At 49.8% G+C, this 15,913-nt stretch overlaps 1 protein-coding gene across 5 annotated transcripts in view; it reads right to left on the bottom strand.

Moving 5' to 3' along the window:
* The window catches only part of ZFHX3 (zinc finger homeobox 3), a 693,289-nt gene that overhangs the window by 69,838 nt on the left and 607,538 nt on the right, over positions 1-15,913 (bottom strand). For all 5 annotated transcript variants that reach the window (XM_072872994.1, XM_072872995.1, XM_072872996.1 and 2 more), the window contains one exon: positions 9,901-10,132. In XM_072872994.1, coding sequence (XP_072729095.1) covers positions 9,901-10,132 — 232 coding nt within the window. The remainder of the gene's footprint in view (positions 1-9,900; positions 10,133-15,913) is intronic.

Below are 15,913 nucleotides of genomic sequence, written 5' to 3'. Positions count from 1 at the left end.
CCCATTAGAGAGTTTCATTAAGCGAATGCTTGGGGGTTTGTGCAGATTTCTGTTACCCCCCCGCTTTACCAGGAGCACATGAAAAAACTCACGATAAACATTAATAAAAACAAAATTAAAACGATTAAACCTTTCATATCCTTTAGAGATTATCTATTCACTGGTGGTTGGTCAAAACAGAGCTAAGGCACAACTGCTTTTTACTTTAAACTCAAAACCAACCCCAAAAAATAAATAACAAAGGAAATCTGCCTCTGCCAGATATTAAAGGGGAACCAACTTTATCCCTGCCTTCTGCGAAGCCAGACCTCAACAGCCCCATGGTGTCCCGTATGCACAAAGACAGAAAGATGCTGCTGGGACGGGAACAGCGTTCTCCAAAATCTGGGCGGGGGAAAGGACGCAAGGAGGGAACAGTTACAAATTATGCTACAGAATAATACCAGGACAGAGAAGTCCCTGTATGTGGACTCTGAAGTCCCCTAAAGGGACTGACTTTCTTAAAGCATGGGGCTCTCCTCACCTTCAGACCTTCCAAAGGAGCTAACTGTGTACAGCAACCCTGCCCCATGGCTGCGAGACGTACGTTTGCTGGATTTTGATAACCAGTAAAGCAATGTGAAACTAAAGCAGAACCAAAAGTTTCCACCTGCCTCTCTGTCCAGCCACGAAGGAGAGAGCTTGCTGTCCGCCCGGCCTCTGGACATCCTCCAGAGGAGACCCTGCGCAGAAATACCGCGGCTCCCATCAAGAACTGGCTGGAAAGGTAAAAAGGTCCTTAAGCCATTCAATCCACAAAAAAATGAAAAAATTCCAAGGTTCAGCAGAACAACAAAGGGGAGAGCAACAAGCTGTCCTCCTGCTTTAAATGAACACACATGACATGAGATCTTGGAAAACAAGACGATAATCCTGCATGGGGGGGTATTTGGTGGGGTTGGCAGAGAGATCAGAAATGCTACAGTAAAGGGGAGCTGCAAGTTTAATCAGCTTAACATACATATCGCCAAGGGCTGTTTTCCTCTTTGTTGCTATTTCACGTATGTTATTGCACCGTGGGTGAATGTTTTCTCAAAACAGGACAATAGCTTGTCTTACTCCCTATGTCTGAGGACGAGACGACAGAAACGGATTTCCTCTTCAGACAACAAAGCTGTTGCACACCCCCAGCTGTAGGAAACAGCCCCTGGCAGAAAGCTGGGTGCATGCGACAAGGCACCCAACGGCCTTCCTGGCCCCGTCTCGAGGACCTGCTGCGGCTGGGCTGCACAACGCGCACCGAGCACCTCTCTGATGATTCACGTACCGATGATTTGGTTGGATTTACACGCAACGCTTGGGAAACAAAGACTGAGCAGGCTGCTGCCTTCAGGGGGTTACAGATAACATATTGGGAAAAGACAATATTGGGTTGCGGGGAGCGAGAGAGAGGTAAAAAGCCTGAGAGAAGCTAATGAAGCTGGGCAGCATTTGATGTTTGCACACGGGAGCTCAGATTGTCATTTAGGTTGGCAGATTATTAAATGTGTCAATCAAGGACAAGCCTGGAAATGGCAAGGGGAAGCATGTGAAACGAGGTTAGCTGTTAAACACCAGAGGAAGGAATCTCGCTTTGAGGAGGAGAGGGTGCCTGGCAGCAGCACGAGACCAGAGGAGCTTCTCCAGCCGCAGGAGGCGGGGGCAGTGGGAGGAGATGGCATGCAGAACATCAGTTTGGAACTCTTGCTTGCACCAGGTGGGAAATTTTACACCAAATCCCTCAGTGTGCACCTTGCACATTCCTCTTCCCTAGCCCTCTGCAAGGGCCACACGTTCCAGCCAGATAGATCTGTGCATCGCCAGCAGAGCCAGAGCTGTAGCGTCCTCTCGGTTGCTAGACGCTATAATGTAAACTCTGTACGCTGTTCTCCTGCAGACACTGTACAAGTAACCTGCTTTGGGAAGTTTTTAATCGTTGTATGCAATTAAGTCCCACGGAAAAGTGGAGAGAGGCTTACAAAAGCAAACTATTCCTTTCTGGAACCCTCCATTACCTCTATCAGATGTAGGAGAGCAACATGCATGTTCCTCCAGCATTAGCAATGACCACATTTTCTTTAATTGAGACCAAGTGGAGGACATCAGATGTTAATAAATTTGAGTTATTTCAAGCAGGGAGAAATATAATTTGGCATTACCCATTTTAATTTCAAAAGTCTTGAAGTTCCACTGGAAGTACGGAGCCTGCAATCATGAAAAATCCACTCCAAAGGAGCGTCTTGCATCCCTGTTGTAACAAATTACATGAATAATTACTCCATGCTTGATGATTGAGAATGAGAAATGCCTTGCATGGTTGCCCACTCTTCAAGGTGGGAAAACAACAGGATGGTTCCCCTCACAGGAGACTTCTGTGGGAAGATCCCCCTCCCCTTTCTCCACCATTTGTTTCACTTCATTTTACAGTTGGGCCGATCACAATTCCCAAGTCCAGGGCACGGCCACCAAGGGAAGGGAGGAACTGGAGAGCCTGGACAGGAGAGAGGGCAATTCAGAGAGCAACACCTCTGCCTCGAGAAGAAGATAACGTATGCTGCGGGACTTCCAAGTCGCAAATTTAAACTGACAAATGTGGCTGACATCAAGCCTCCCTTCTGCTAAATAGAAACTTTTTGTCTAAGATAAACCTTTTCATACTGCAAACCACATCCTGAGTGTTTCATGAACAAATCTGCTCCTGATCACATGGGAACTTGTTTCCGTTCCCATTTACCATCACCTCTCTCCTGACGGCGATGCCTTCACATCCCTGGTGCAGCTACAAAACCGCTTTTAAGAAAGAGGAACATTAGCAAAGTGTTTCATATGACTCAGAGTGAAAACAGAGGTGCAAGCACCATATGAGCATCCAGCTGCCTGCAAGCACCACAGGCAGAGCCAAGCTGAGTTTGGTAACTACTATTTTTAAACCACATGGGGTTTTCTCATCTGGCAACTGCTCTAGTTATACCTCAGTTCTGTTTACATACTTGGTTTCATTAAAAATTCACATCCTGATTTCAGTCTAGAGTTTGCAGCCCTTCAGAAGGTCGAATACTGAAATACAAGGAAGACGTGGACGGACAGTGCATCTGCATCTGCCTTTGCCCGGGGGGCAGAGAGAGGGGGGAAGCGGGACCCACGGGGTCTCCCCTCCTCCCAGGGAGCTCTGGGAGCCAGCAGCTTTCAAGGGGTTACCAGAACAGAGCTTTACAGTAAAGGTATTCCTCTAAATAATTGTAATCAACCTGTTTGGAGCGGGGAGAGTGGCCGGTCCCTTGCTGTTTGCTAGCAGAGTGAGCAGCATGGATGCTCCAGCAAGGCCGGGCACGGGAGGACAGGCAGGCAGCGATCCTCCTGCTGACACCCGCTCCAGCCCCTTTCCTGCCCAAACAAAGGGGCTTTTGACTGCGCTTGGCCGAGTTTAGCAACGGCTTCCAGAGAGCCTGCCCCCACTCTTCACACGCGAGGGCCCCAACAATGACTTCGTCTGTTGGAAGAAGATGGCTGCTAAGGATTTGGCAGAGATTAGCAGGATTGCTGAAACAGTATGTCCACCATAGGGGGCTGGTTCTCTGCAGTGCAACGGGGAGACTGCGGCATCCCCTTGTGCTATGCGTCCAGCGAAATAATTCTTCAAAAACTATGAGTGGTATCTCTGGCTGGCTTAGCCTGGTCTTAGGGGAACAGTCCCATCTCCACAAGGACAAAGAGGTTATCCAGAAGTATATGGTGCTAAGAAAAACAATCTAGAGCCGCACTGAACAGAAGATATTCCTTTACTTTATTTTTAGCCTTCCTATGGATTTTCACAGTAAGGATACAGAGCTTTGTAAAATAGCCTATAGGATGACTTGCATAGTTGAGAAATAGTCAGCATTTCCCACTAAATATTACACGATTTTTCCACAAGTCATCTTATTCGTCCCACAAAGCTCTGCAATGGCGTCCAGCATAACTGTAAAGATCAACAAATTTGACTTTTTTGGGCTCACTTGCCACATTTTTTGTTGTTTTTTCAAAAGCATTCTCAACAGTCCCACAGGTTGTGTCCAGACTGCGGTACTCAAACTGCCTTGGAAAAGGAGAAGGAGAAAGGCGCACACCTCTTCCTTGCTGTGCTCTGCTCCCTCCTTGGACAAGGCGGGGTGGTCTCAGCCTCAGCCGCTCGTGCCGCAGGGCAGGAGCCTCTCCTCCAGCCACAGAGGCACCGCACAGCTCGCCGGTACCCACACAGCTCCTTGGCCATGCAAATTGTCCTCTGCATTTCCATCGGCTAAAATCTCTGTTTCCCTTCAAAGATGCCAAGAACTTCAGGACTCATACAAGAGGATGATCACAATGAAACTCCTGAGCATCATAAAACTCTAGGCGGTCTCTTGCCTCAGCTCCATCTGACCCTTCTGGACCTAGTTATTCTCCTGCGGAGCCCAAGCATGAAGTGTTTCCACCTGAGGGACCTCAGCTCAGGTCAAGCTTACCACAAGCAACAGGACTTTCTCCTGACTTGAGGAGCATGGCAGACCCTGACCTGTGCAGCTGCATGAAGCAGCAGTCCCGGGCCAGGGATGCCCGGGACGCCGGTGCAGGTGAGGAACCCGGACACCTGACGGACTTCTGTCCCGCACAGTGGGAAGAGCGGGCAAACCCCCTCCGCTCCTCCCACCGGCGGACAGCTACGGAAAGGGAGAGCAGACGGAGATGGAAAACGGGAAGAGTCAGAAGAAATAGGTAAGGGAGGAAACAGATTAATTATGAACAGCGCTTGTAAGGAGAAACAGGCTCGGCAGCTGGGGCTGTAACGCATCCACACCCGTGTGGACGGCACGTGAGGAGCGACGCAACAGGGTGAGCAGGGGCTACGTACGCCCCTGCGCAACACGCGCTGGAGACGAAGCAGCAGTCCCACGCCGGACCGGCTACTCCGTGCGCGGCTGTCCGAGTTATAAAATGGGCTGCCTGTACTTGATGCCTTCTAGAAGGAAACACTTTCAAAGCCAGAATGAAAATTTGGTGCAGGTTGTTTCACTCTTATTTCTATCATTATCTAATGAGTCATAAGTGCATCCATCCCTACATCTTGAGAACGTTTTGGTTTTTATTATAGGTTTGGGTTTTTTTTCTTCTCTAAACCTCCATCATTAAAAATCAATTAGCTTAAGGGTAACGTTATACAGATGCTTCTGCAGCAAGGGGCTGACATCTGCAGTGGCAGCAGCCCAGATACTACAGCAATAGATGTCCAAAAATACCCACAGAGGAAAATAACCCGCCACCCCTAAAGCTGTATTCTTTCTGATCAACAAAACAGCTGAACGTTCAGCCTGGGCCCACTTCCCTGTCTCCTGCATAATTAGCACACTTCTCAGAGCAAGCAGAAAAGTTTAATTGTCTTTAATTATCCAGTTCAAGGAGGATTGGGTTCCTCGCCTGATGTCCACATAATTTCCCTGCCAACGACTTCATCATCCCTTTACTGGAAGTGGAGTGTAGCTTCTAAAGCTCTCTTCCATCAAAGACACAAAAGTTTCAGTGAAGGCTGCGTTGCTGGCGCAAGCCGAGACAAAGGTCCTTGTGTCTACAAGGCTGTTGCTGAGGCTGCTGCATGTGTTTTCTGTGGGGTGGGAGGGAATGAGTTGCAACTAATGTGCAATCAAGAACCATCACAATTACAAATGTAAATGAACAGGCAATTGGCACTGACCTTTGTAGATTGTTAGAGGACTAATTAAGGTATGATCAGACACTCTTCCAACAGATTGAGATGCATCTATACAAGCAAATATCCACGCACCGCCCCGGAGACAGCAATGCTTTTTCCTACATGCTTGCACACACCAGCAAGTACGTACACAGACAGACACGGCGTTTAACCCGGCACCTGCTCTCTGCCACAGAGCAAACAGGACGGAGCGGGAAGGGGAACAAGGCAACGCCACGCACTTGGTCTGCGTGGTCCCGCTCAACACAAGGCTACGCTATGAGGGCTGAGCTACCTCTCATTCCTGCAACCAGCAGTTTTATGTAAAGCTGGGGATGAGGAGATTGGCACAAACCAGATGAAGTTAGGGAAAGAAAAAAGCAATAGAGATTCTTTCAGCGTTTCTAGCAAAGCCACAAAGGTCTCCAACAGCAGCAGGAGCGATCGTAGCTGCCGTGTGCCGGCACCTTGCCCGGGGTCACAGCTGGCCCAGGGCTCTGCTCTGGAAGCAGCAGCAGCCGGCTGGACCCCACCGTCCCCTGGAAACTCAAGACCCCTTACACTGTGATCCCTCGTGCCTGCTTGCTCTTGGTCACAGCACACCAGACCGACGAGCGAGGAGAGGGATGATGTTTCACAGTACTACTGAGGCCAACCAGCAGCTGGCCAGCCAGACCAGCAGGAAAACAGACCAGCACAAGAGGGGAACGGTCTCCTGCCAGCCCAGCCCTGCCCTGAGCACCCGCGGCTCTACAGGAGAGAAGGCAGGCGCTCGTCAAGGTCCTGCTCAGGGCCTCGGCCTCGGCCTTGCCCGTCGGTTTGGAGCATCTCCCCGGGTGGCCGGAGCAGGGCTGGGCCACGCTCCCGGGGAGGAGCTCTGCAGAAGGCAGAAAGGCTGTGAGGACTGAAATGTTTTAAGAGTCCTCAGAAAGAGCAGCGATAACAAAAGGGGGCTCACTCTGGAAAAAAACGCAGGCTGATACTGTATTTGTAGGGAAAACGAATTCAAAACAAATATAATTAACTAGAAGGGGAGAGAGAATCACAGCGATGATTACCGGGGAGTAACAGCAGCATCAAAACAAACCACTGCACTTGTAATGCAGCAAAAAAGTCACTCTCCCTTTGGGCCCCTGACAGAGACGTGTCACAGATCAGAAAAGCACTTTCTGCTCAAGGCATCTGAAGCACAGGGAAGACTTTCTTCTGCCATCCGTTATCACCAGAGACTCTCATCAAAAGGCAGTGGGGAAAGTCCCCCCAGCCCTCAGGAAAAAAAAGCCAATAAAACCCAAACAGGGATACGGTGGAGAAACCGTCGTACTATACAGGAGGAAGAAACGCAGAGCCAGCTGCAAACCCCAAGCGCAGCCCCGCCACGAAGGAAGAGCGTTTCCCAGGCTGGCAGCATCGTGCTGGGCCGACGCGTCGGTGAAGCCTCACTGAGCAGCACGCGCTGCTCTCCCGGACGGGTGTAACAGCCACATACACCAGCAAAGTTCAAAACCAAGTAAAACCAAACACGTCAGAAGAGTGAACTTAAGCCTAGGTGCGTGCGTATTCCTGGTACACATCTGACACCCAAACCTACAGAAAAATAACAGCAGCCAGCTAAATAATAAATAACAGCAGCATTTTATAATGCTGGAAGTTTAAACGTCACAGAAAGAAGGGAAGGATCAGCCTGTTTGAGGCAGATCTTTTTACGCATGAAGAAATTACACCGCATAAATCAAAGCTGAGAAACAAATTACTGTTGTGCCCTGCAAGGGGCCGCCCTTGCCCGCCGTGAGGACCACCCCTGGGTGCTGGGCGGTGCCCCCGCCTGCCCTGGCGCCCGGCGGCGGAGGTGCCAGCCCGGCATCCCCCAGCACCCGCCAGGGCCGCCCGGCTCCGGCTTGTGGCACCCCGACGCGCCCGCCCCCCGGGGTACGTCCTCAGCGCAGCCGCTGGCCTGGGCCTACGGGGCCACCGCGCTTTAGACTCCAGTTGATGTTCTGACACCGTAACGGGATCAGAATAAACGGGAGACAAAAGCATCCGCTCTCCCCCGCAGGAGTACTGCGGCTTCTCACCCAAATCCGACTCCCGCCACTGCGGGGAACTGGACCGGCGCCTCGTGCCTGCGGCTGCCAGGGCACCGGCGAGGTGTGCCTGCTCGGTCTCGCTCAACAATGGGCTGGAAGAGTGTTCAAAATGCAATATCTCAGGTCAAAGCGACCGGCAAAACAGATCAGAGGTTCCCCCCCTTTGCATTCTAGAGTCTTATTCTTACTTGTATTTTTAATCTTTGAAATAAGATACGATAAAGAAATTCTTAGTGTCTTGTTTGCTGTCAGATCTTGTTGAAGAACCAACAAGCTTAAAGGAAATTATCTCAAGCCATTTGAAAAAATAAAATCTTTTTAAACTGAGATTTCCTTTCAGTGACTTGTCAAGCCTTTTAGTTTAAAAAAATTACATTTTTTTAAACAGTCAACAAATCCTTTTCCCTCTCAGCTAGTCAGCTTCTGCACTCTCAGTACCTGCAATGTCATAATCCTGGCAGACGTACAGGGAAAGATAAGGTTTCTAAAGTAAAAGACAAAGTAAACAAAAATTTCTAAAGTAAACAAAGATTTTCAAGATTGTTCTGCGTATCACAAAAGGGCACAGATGGTTTCTCCTCTCTGTTCATTTTGCTTTCAAGAAAACTCAGAAACCATACAACGCTGGTCAACATATCCTTTTGAAATCTGAGTGATTTTCTACAGCAGAGCATCGCGGGGAAGCACAACGGCTGTAAGAGCTGCTCTCCCCTCCGGGATGGTGTGGCAACCACAGCACGTTTTCGCTGTCACCATGACCTTTGGGAAAGCATATTCCATGCCCTCGACTCCGCTGGGCCGCCGAGTTCACGGATCGGTCACTTTTTTCCATGAGACTGAATTTAACTCTTAATGAAAAATCTCCTGTTTTACTTTTTGGGTGTTTTGCAACTATTTCAGATCCTTGCTACTAACATGCGTAACAGCAACGCAAACAGGTCTTAATTCAAGAGACATTTCTAAGACCCAGACGTATTGTCCTCCAGCTGGTGCTGCTTTCCTTTCTCAACGCCTTTAAGCTACGATCACTTTCCTCGTCTCTACGTGCATTAATTGCAGAATGGCAGTTCCTCAGAGCGCATTTCTGTAAGATTTAGCCTTTTCAACAGCAGTCATGGAGGAAAGTCCTGGTTGAAGCTGAGATGAGGGTTGTGAAGGCTTGCGCTGGCATCCCCCCAGCTCCGCATCTTCACATCCCTGACAGCACCTGCACCAGCCGACTCAGGCAGGCTCTCCTCCTCCCTCCAAAGAGTACTTCATGAGATCTTGCTTTTTCCCAACATAAAAAACTTCTTAACCCTTTAAATGATTAAACAAAGTACAATTTCTGTTTTGCCCAGCCTAACTGTCCCCTTTAAGGCACATTTTCTCTTGCTAGCTTCACAGCTGCAATCCCTTTCCTATTATCTGTCCTTTCTGTATGAGCAAATGCTCCGTCCAAGACCTTCGCTTTACCCATCTTCTCAAGAAAAGACGTGGAAAACTGACAAACACTTGCCCCTTCTCCTGCCCACCCCTCTCAACCAGCTCCTCCTCCCGATCCAACGTGGCTGAAATCCTAGAAATCAATGAACAAGCCGGGACAGGTTTGCACTGGCGCTCAGGACATCACTTGACACACTGCAAAATATCTACAAAAAGTATAGTACACTAGTTTGTTAGAGTTGTCCAAATGTGACGGTATCTTTAGATGCTCACACAATATCGCACTGTTTAAGACACTAACCGGAACAAACATACACACTTCTGCATGTCAGACTTGCATCCAGCCCCACTGGAACGGAGGGGACCGCTTACAAGTACGAAACACAGCACGTGTGCAAGCACTTCAGAGCCACCACCACAAGCCCGTGAGGCAGAGCTATGCTGGACGCTGCAGATACAACAGAGGTGTTGTCCTACCTTAGGGCAGCCAGGACTTCCGTAACATACTATTGATAAGCAATAAGCGTCATCCCCACAGCAGGGAGGAGAAACGAGAAAGTCACCGAGCTTGACAGGAACCGCACAGAGAGTCCGATGCTGCTAGTCAAATCCTGTGACGCAGAGGAGCCAAGAGCCCGACCCTGTTCATGCAAGGGAGGCAACACTCACCAGCCTCAGCAGCTGGACACTTCCGGATGGTGAAGATCTGTCCCAGGTCCTCCTCTTCTTCAGGGAGACCTTTCTGGAGGCGCTGCAGCTTGCGTAGGCTTTCACTCCGCTGGTGTTTCATGGAGCGCACGTGCTGGATAAGGTTCAGCTTGGCCTTGGTGGAGTAGTTACAGAGGACACAGTGATAATAGCAGCTTTCACCCTCAACCCCGCTCTCGTGATGCTGAAGGTGCTGTGAAGAGCAAAAGAGAGAGATGTGAATTTCCTGTATCATCTCCAGTCTCCCTGTGTTAGTCCACCATAAATTGCTAAAAGCCACCTGGGACTTAAGTAAGAAACCACATTTTGACAAAGACACAGTAAGATCAAGCCTGTTTATTCTCAAGGCACCATGCACTCTCCTGCTTAGAAGCAAGAAAAACATAACACACTGAAACGGGCACAGAAGCACGAATCGAGATAGGCAAGATCATCTCCTTCAGTGAAAGAAAATACCAGATCCAACATTAACAACTATTCACGACCTATGCATGGCTAATTCTTTCATATTTAAAGCTTATCCTGGGAGGGGATCCAACTTCATGTCAAACAGATAAAATTAAATTTGATAAATTCTCATTGAAAACTAAGAAGAATAAAACCAAAGCAATCCTAGAACACAATGAACCCATTAGATCGAGAGGTCCTGGAAACAGTGTATGGAAGCGGAGTGCGGAGCGTGTGCCATCCTATCCGTCATCCAGTGCTCTGTTCCCTGGCATCTAGGTTTTACTGCCTTGGATCTGGAAGAAAGCAGCAGCCTGGCCTGGAAGATGCCCGTGACAGCGACCCAGACTGAAAAGCCAACGGTGAGCGTGCGGCTGCGTATCACTGCAAGAGGTTAGCACTTGGAAAAAAAATCTTGTCACCCTCTGAAGCTGTGCTATCGCAGCCAATATAGCTAATTCGAGAGTATTATACCTTGATTATTTGACAGAATCTATCAATCGTCTGGCACAGAGGCCCATGCTGCTAGGGAAACCAATAGCTATTTTATGTCATGGATCCCAAGGATGCGGCAATTAGTTCTTAAAACCAGAGGGAAGAACTCACTGCTTACAGCTACGTCAGCTGCCAGGGCACAGCCGCCCTCCGTTCAGTTTGGGCAGTGGCAGGGCTGAGAGTTCACAGTAACTTTCCCAATTCCCACAGTAAGGGCTTATCCCAGGTTGAGGAAAAATGGACACCAAAGTTAAATGACAGGAGACACTCCTCACTGAAGGCCATTTGGTGTTTCCACCACCCACCTACATTTCAGCTAAGCAATAATCCACGCCAGCTCCTACCGTCCAACCTCAAGACCTCTTTTTGTCTTCTGGGTCATCTTATGAAACTCCTGCCTCGCCACGCACTGCACCCAAGGCACATAAGTAAGGTGACTGGGACATGATCTCAAGGTTTGTCAATCAAAAATATTGCCTACGTGCAGGCAGGACCTTCTGGTAAAAATTTTGACGTCTATTATCTCAGTTACAGCTAAGATAAGATTAAAGACACATATTACCCAGCGCTGTGTGCTTAGCTAACACGGAGGAAGGAGAGCCCTCTGAGTCTAGGAATGATTAAAAATAGGATAGGAGCTGATGCTGAGGCTTCTGATTGGAAGGGCGAGGGAAGAGAATAAATGTATTCTAGATCTGGCTAATTAGACTAGCCTCTTTTGGGATTGCAATGTATTTAATTAAATTCACTGTAATATTTGAAGAATCCACTAGGGCACTAATCCCACTGGTGCCCTCAAAAGATTTTTTTGCTGTTTTCCCTCCTAAGAACTTCTTCTTCCTCTCATTTCTATTGTTTGCATGCATTACTCTCTTCCTGAGCCAGAAAAAGAGAAATGGCTTAAGACATAAAAAGCTAAGGTTAGCGAGCCAGTCGCAAGAGCCACGCAAGCAGCTCGCATGGCCCGGCTTAACCAGCCTTGCTCTGCCCTGCTTAGATCCAACCTCTGCAATAAAACCTCCCCGCCGCCCCATCTCACTGCAGGCTGGGGGTCTCGCTCCAGGAGACGCACGGCAAGCCCCTTCTCCCCTTCCCCCTCTCTCCTCTCGAGAGGCGTGTCGGGGAAGCCCCCGTCCTACAAACACCATGTTCAAGCTCAGAAAGTGCCAACGGGCTCAGTAGCAGCTTCGGTGAGAAGGCAGAGGAAACCCCTAGTGAGCAATTAGAGAAAAATCTGGCCACAGGTTCAAGGAAATATTAAGGACATGGTATCTGTGGGAACCAGAGGCACAGTCTGTAGTGCTCTCATTTAAAGGGGGATTTTAGGAAAACATTTGTTTTAAACAGTTTAATAAACGTGTCTTATTTTCTGCTCTTCTTTTGCTCCCACTCCATGCATGTTCAAATATCCCTTGTGCTTGGGTCAACTCCACCTGCCTGTCGTGCTGGAGGAGTCAAGATCTGAGGGTGCCAACAGCACCAAGTCCACCCTGGACACGGCACGACAACAGCACCAAGTCCACCCCGGACACGGCACGACCTTGCACGCCTACCTCTGATTCACGCCAGTCTTCCAACGGAGGAAAGGAGCAGGCCAAAATAAGACAACATGACGGACGAGCAAGTACTAGCTGTGAGTTGCTGGAAGTGATGAAACACTGGACAAGTGTAGTTATTGTCCATCATACTGATAAGTTTTCCCCTTGTGAGAATTTATCCATATCACAGAGAACAAATTCAAAATATTAAACCAGAACCTCGTCAGAAGACAAATCAACTTGAAAATCAAAGGAATATATTGTTCCTAGGAAAACCAACCAACTTCTGTCAGAGAACATTGATTTCTGCAAGTCTGGGGGGGTGTTTGCCCCCTCCCTCTCAACGATAGGAAACTTCCAACATCTGGTTCTTCACGCATGGCATGCAAAATATTGATCAGGTTTAGTCAAAGCTCCACTTTAAATCAGAAACAGACAGAGGAACGCTCTGATGGAAACCATACGGCTCACGAGTACAGCTTCCCAGGGGGACGCGGGCTGTTCCTGTACGTACACTAACCGCAGCGCGACACCACGCCGCTCACAACACCTATTCCTACACACAAACCAAATCCAGCCCATCTTCCACTCGGGAAGTGCTCGGGTCTCTGGACAAAGCTGCGCCCTTGCTCTGCAGCACAGTGATTAGTGCAGGAGGATCCTGCTCAGAGACCTCGTCTCCTCCGTTTGCCGTAAGCCCTGCACCGCCGGCCCCCGACCTTCACCACAGACCTTCCCTGTGGAACACCAGTCTCTCACCAGTTACAGACGTCCCAGGTTTGGTAATTTCGTCTCAACATCAAGAGCCATCCACTGCGGCTCTACCCCGCGAGCCCCAGGGCGGTCTCCCCTGGGCACACCGCACTGGAGCGGGGCGGCGAACAAACCTGGGCCAGGGAAGAACCATCGGGAAGAGCCGCTGCCACGCAGCCAGCCCGGCCCTGCGGAGGAGGCACCGCCAGACACCGCCCCGCCTGCTGCCGGCGGTGGCCAGAGCCTCTCCTTTAGCTTCTGAGAAGGAAAGTGCTATTTTGGGGTGACTCGGTACCAAACCACACTCGCCGGGCGGCCGCACTTGCGCCGGCAGCCAGCATGGATTCAGCCCTGCCCGATGAGTGTTTCGGGCCGGTTTAGGAAGTATTGCATATCAACCTCCCCCTTCCTCTCGGTCTGGCTCGAAGAAATCGGCACGTTGGGAGGGTCTGAGCACGAAGAGAGTTTAAATAAGCAAGAGAAAAATTATAACTTGTGCTTACGCGCACCGCAGAGCGCTGGGGGCCAGCAGACAGCAATCGATCCCTTTGGGGTGCGCACTGCGCACAGCCCCCGGTCCCCCAAACACAAGGGGAGGGAGAGAGAGGCGACTGCACGCAGGCGGTGCCGCACCGGCGCTGCCCGCCGCCCGTCAGCGCGGCGTTAGCCAGGGCAGGAGAAGGGGCGCAGAGGGCGCGGGCACAGAGCGGCGGGGGCTGGAGAGGCACCTGCGCGAGCACAAGCGAGCATGCGTGCGCTGGGACGAGCTGACTCACGCCGGACCGATGGACCGCTCCAGCCCCGCTCTCTAACATATGGCTTGGAATTGTTTTCTAATAAATACTAGCATAATAAATGTTCGCAGTGTATGACTACGGAACTCTAATTTTTAAGCAAAGTAAGGAATGACACTATATTCAGTTTTTCCTTCTCTCCACCTCCATCTGTCACATACCCCAAACTTTGTTTATTTTACAATCTACCTTCTCCCCATCTAACACTGCCTCACCCACAGTATTTTTAAGGAGTCATGGAATTTAATGTGACAGCTGTATTAATCTGTCTGACTGCAGGCAGTCCTCCTCACCCCCATGCCGCGTACTCAGACTATGTTCTTCAGAGATGAGACTGTTGTAACCAGCACTGAGGATCCATGCTGCTACTGTTACGCAAGTTATGAACTCTCCTGCTGAATACCTTTGTAGGTGTTACTGTAGTTAATGTCCACCATTTAACCTGATTTCTAAAAACTTTTGCATGTCTTTTAAATTTTAGAAGATGTTGAATCTGTATTTGCTCAAAACGCCTTCTGTATTAAGTTCATTACAGCCACCGCGTAAAGAGCGACTCCTACGGTAACACAAACAGATAATCCTCCCTATATCCGGAAGACACGGTGCTATTTCCCAAGCCCTATTTGCTGTGTTTAGTGGGTCGGATACTGTTCTGGGGGACATCTGAACTGTAACCCTAGCTCACCAGGGAGACGCAATAGCCGCTTTGAACTCTCTCGTGCTTTTGATGTTTATTATTCATTAGAAAAAAGGTCCAATTTCTGTGCAACCTTAACTTCGCCTTGTATAAAGCTTCCCCTTTGGAGGGCCCTAAAAGCTGCTCAGGACGAACCCACGCTGACCGCAGTGGGTATCTCACAAGCCCTCGGTTTGCAAGCCATAAGACCAACCATCCCTGCGAGCGGTGAGATCCCAGCTCCACCCTCAGGAAGTCTCGATGGTACAAAAAGCAGCAGAACGTGTGAGAAAACTCTCTAGAGGCTCGAGGATGGCCCCCTCCTTCTGCAGACCTCAAAATGGCAACAAGCAGTAGAAAGAAACTTGGTAACGGCCCCCAGCGACAAGCAGCCTGTGCTCTCCTGCTCCCCTCCCCGCTGCACAAGGATGTCCTGCCCATATCGAGGTGTCTGTAGGTCGGAAAAGCAGGTGAAGGAACGGGCCTGGGGGCCAAAACCCAAAGAGGGAAAATAATCTCATGGACTCTATGCAGCGAACGGAGGACCAACACTAACAAAACGAAACCCCTTCCTCACCCCCAGCTGGCTGAGAGGATCACCAGCCGCAGCAGCGCCCTGGATCCCAAAACAACTGATCCGAGATCTGTGCAAGAGCGCTAGCGGGGACAGGCAAAGCGCGTCCGCCGCCTCCTTGTTTACACAGACATCCTTTTTGCTTATATGGATAATTGATAAACGGTCTGGAGAAATCTCTTCCGAATCACTTCTGATCACTCTCCAGCGGGCTCTCACATTACAGGACAATCCTGCCACAAAATCAGAGGCCACTCAACTACCGAGAGCTTCTTTAAGGAAAAGTTTTCAGTCTTGAACATCTTTGGAGAAGGTTTTTTCCACATAACACTACTCTTACCACTGAACTCAGCACGACGTCTGCTCTGTTAGAATGGGTAAAATTAGTTGTGATTTAGAAGAGCTGGCAGATGCAGCTGAGGAAGAAGGAGCCAAAAAACTGCTGGAGGGTTACAAAAGCCATGGAAGGGAGCGCCACTGCAGACCCGCACCGCTCTCACTTTTTCTTGCGAGCGCCTACAGCTGACCAGCATCAGCGACGAGACCCAGAGCCAGCAGGACCCCAGTTAAGCCCACGGCGGCACACAGAGCCAGGGGAGCACCACAGAGGTTACGCAAGATTTGAACCACACAAGGTCACCGTGAAAGCCAACACCAGCACACGCTCCCACGTTCAGGAGGTGCCGGAGGCACGCCA

Source organism: Ciconia boyciana, chromosome 9, assembly GCF_034638445.1.
Source record: "Ciconia boyciana chromosome 9, ASM3463844v1, whole genome shotgun sequence".
In the NCBI taxonomy this organism is placed as follows: Eukaryota; Metazoa; Chordata; class Aves; order Ciconiiformes; family Ciconiidae; genus Ciconia; species Ciconia boyciana.
This window is presented reverse-complemented; position numbering and strand designations above follow the sequence as displayed.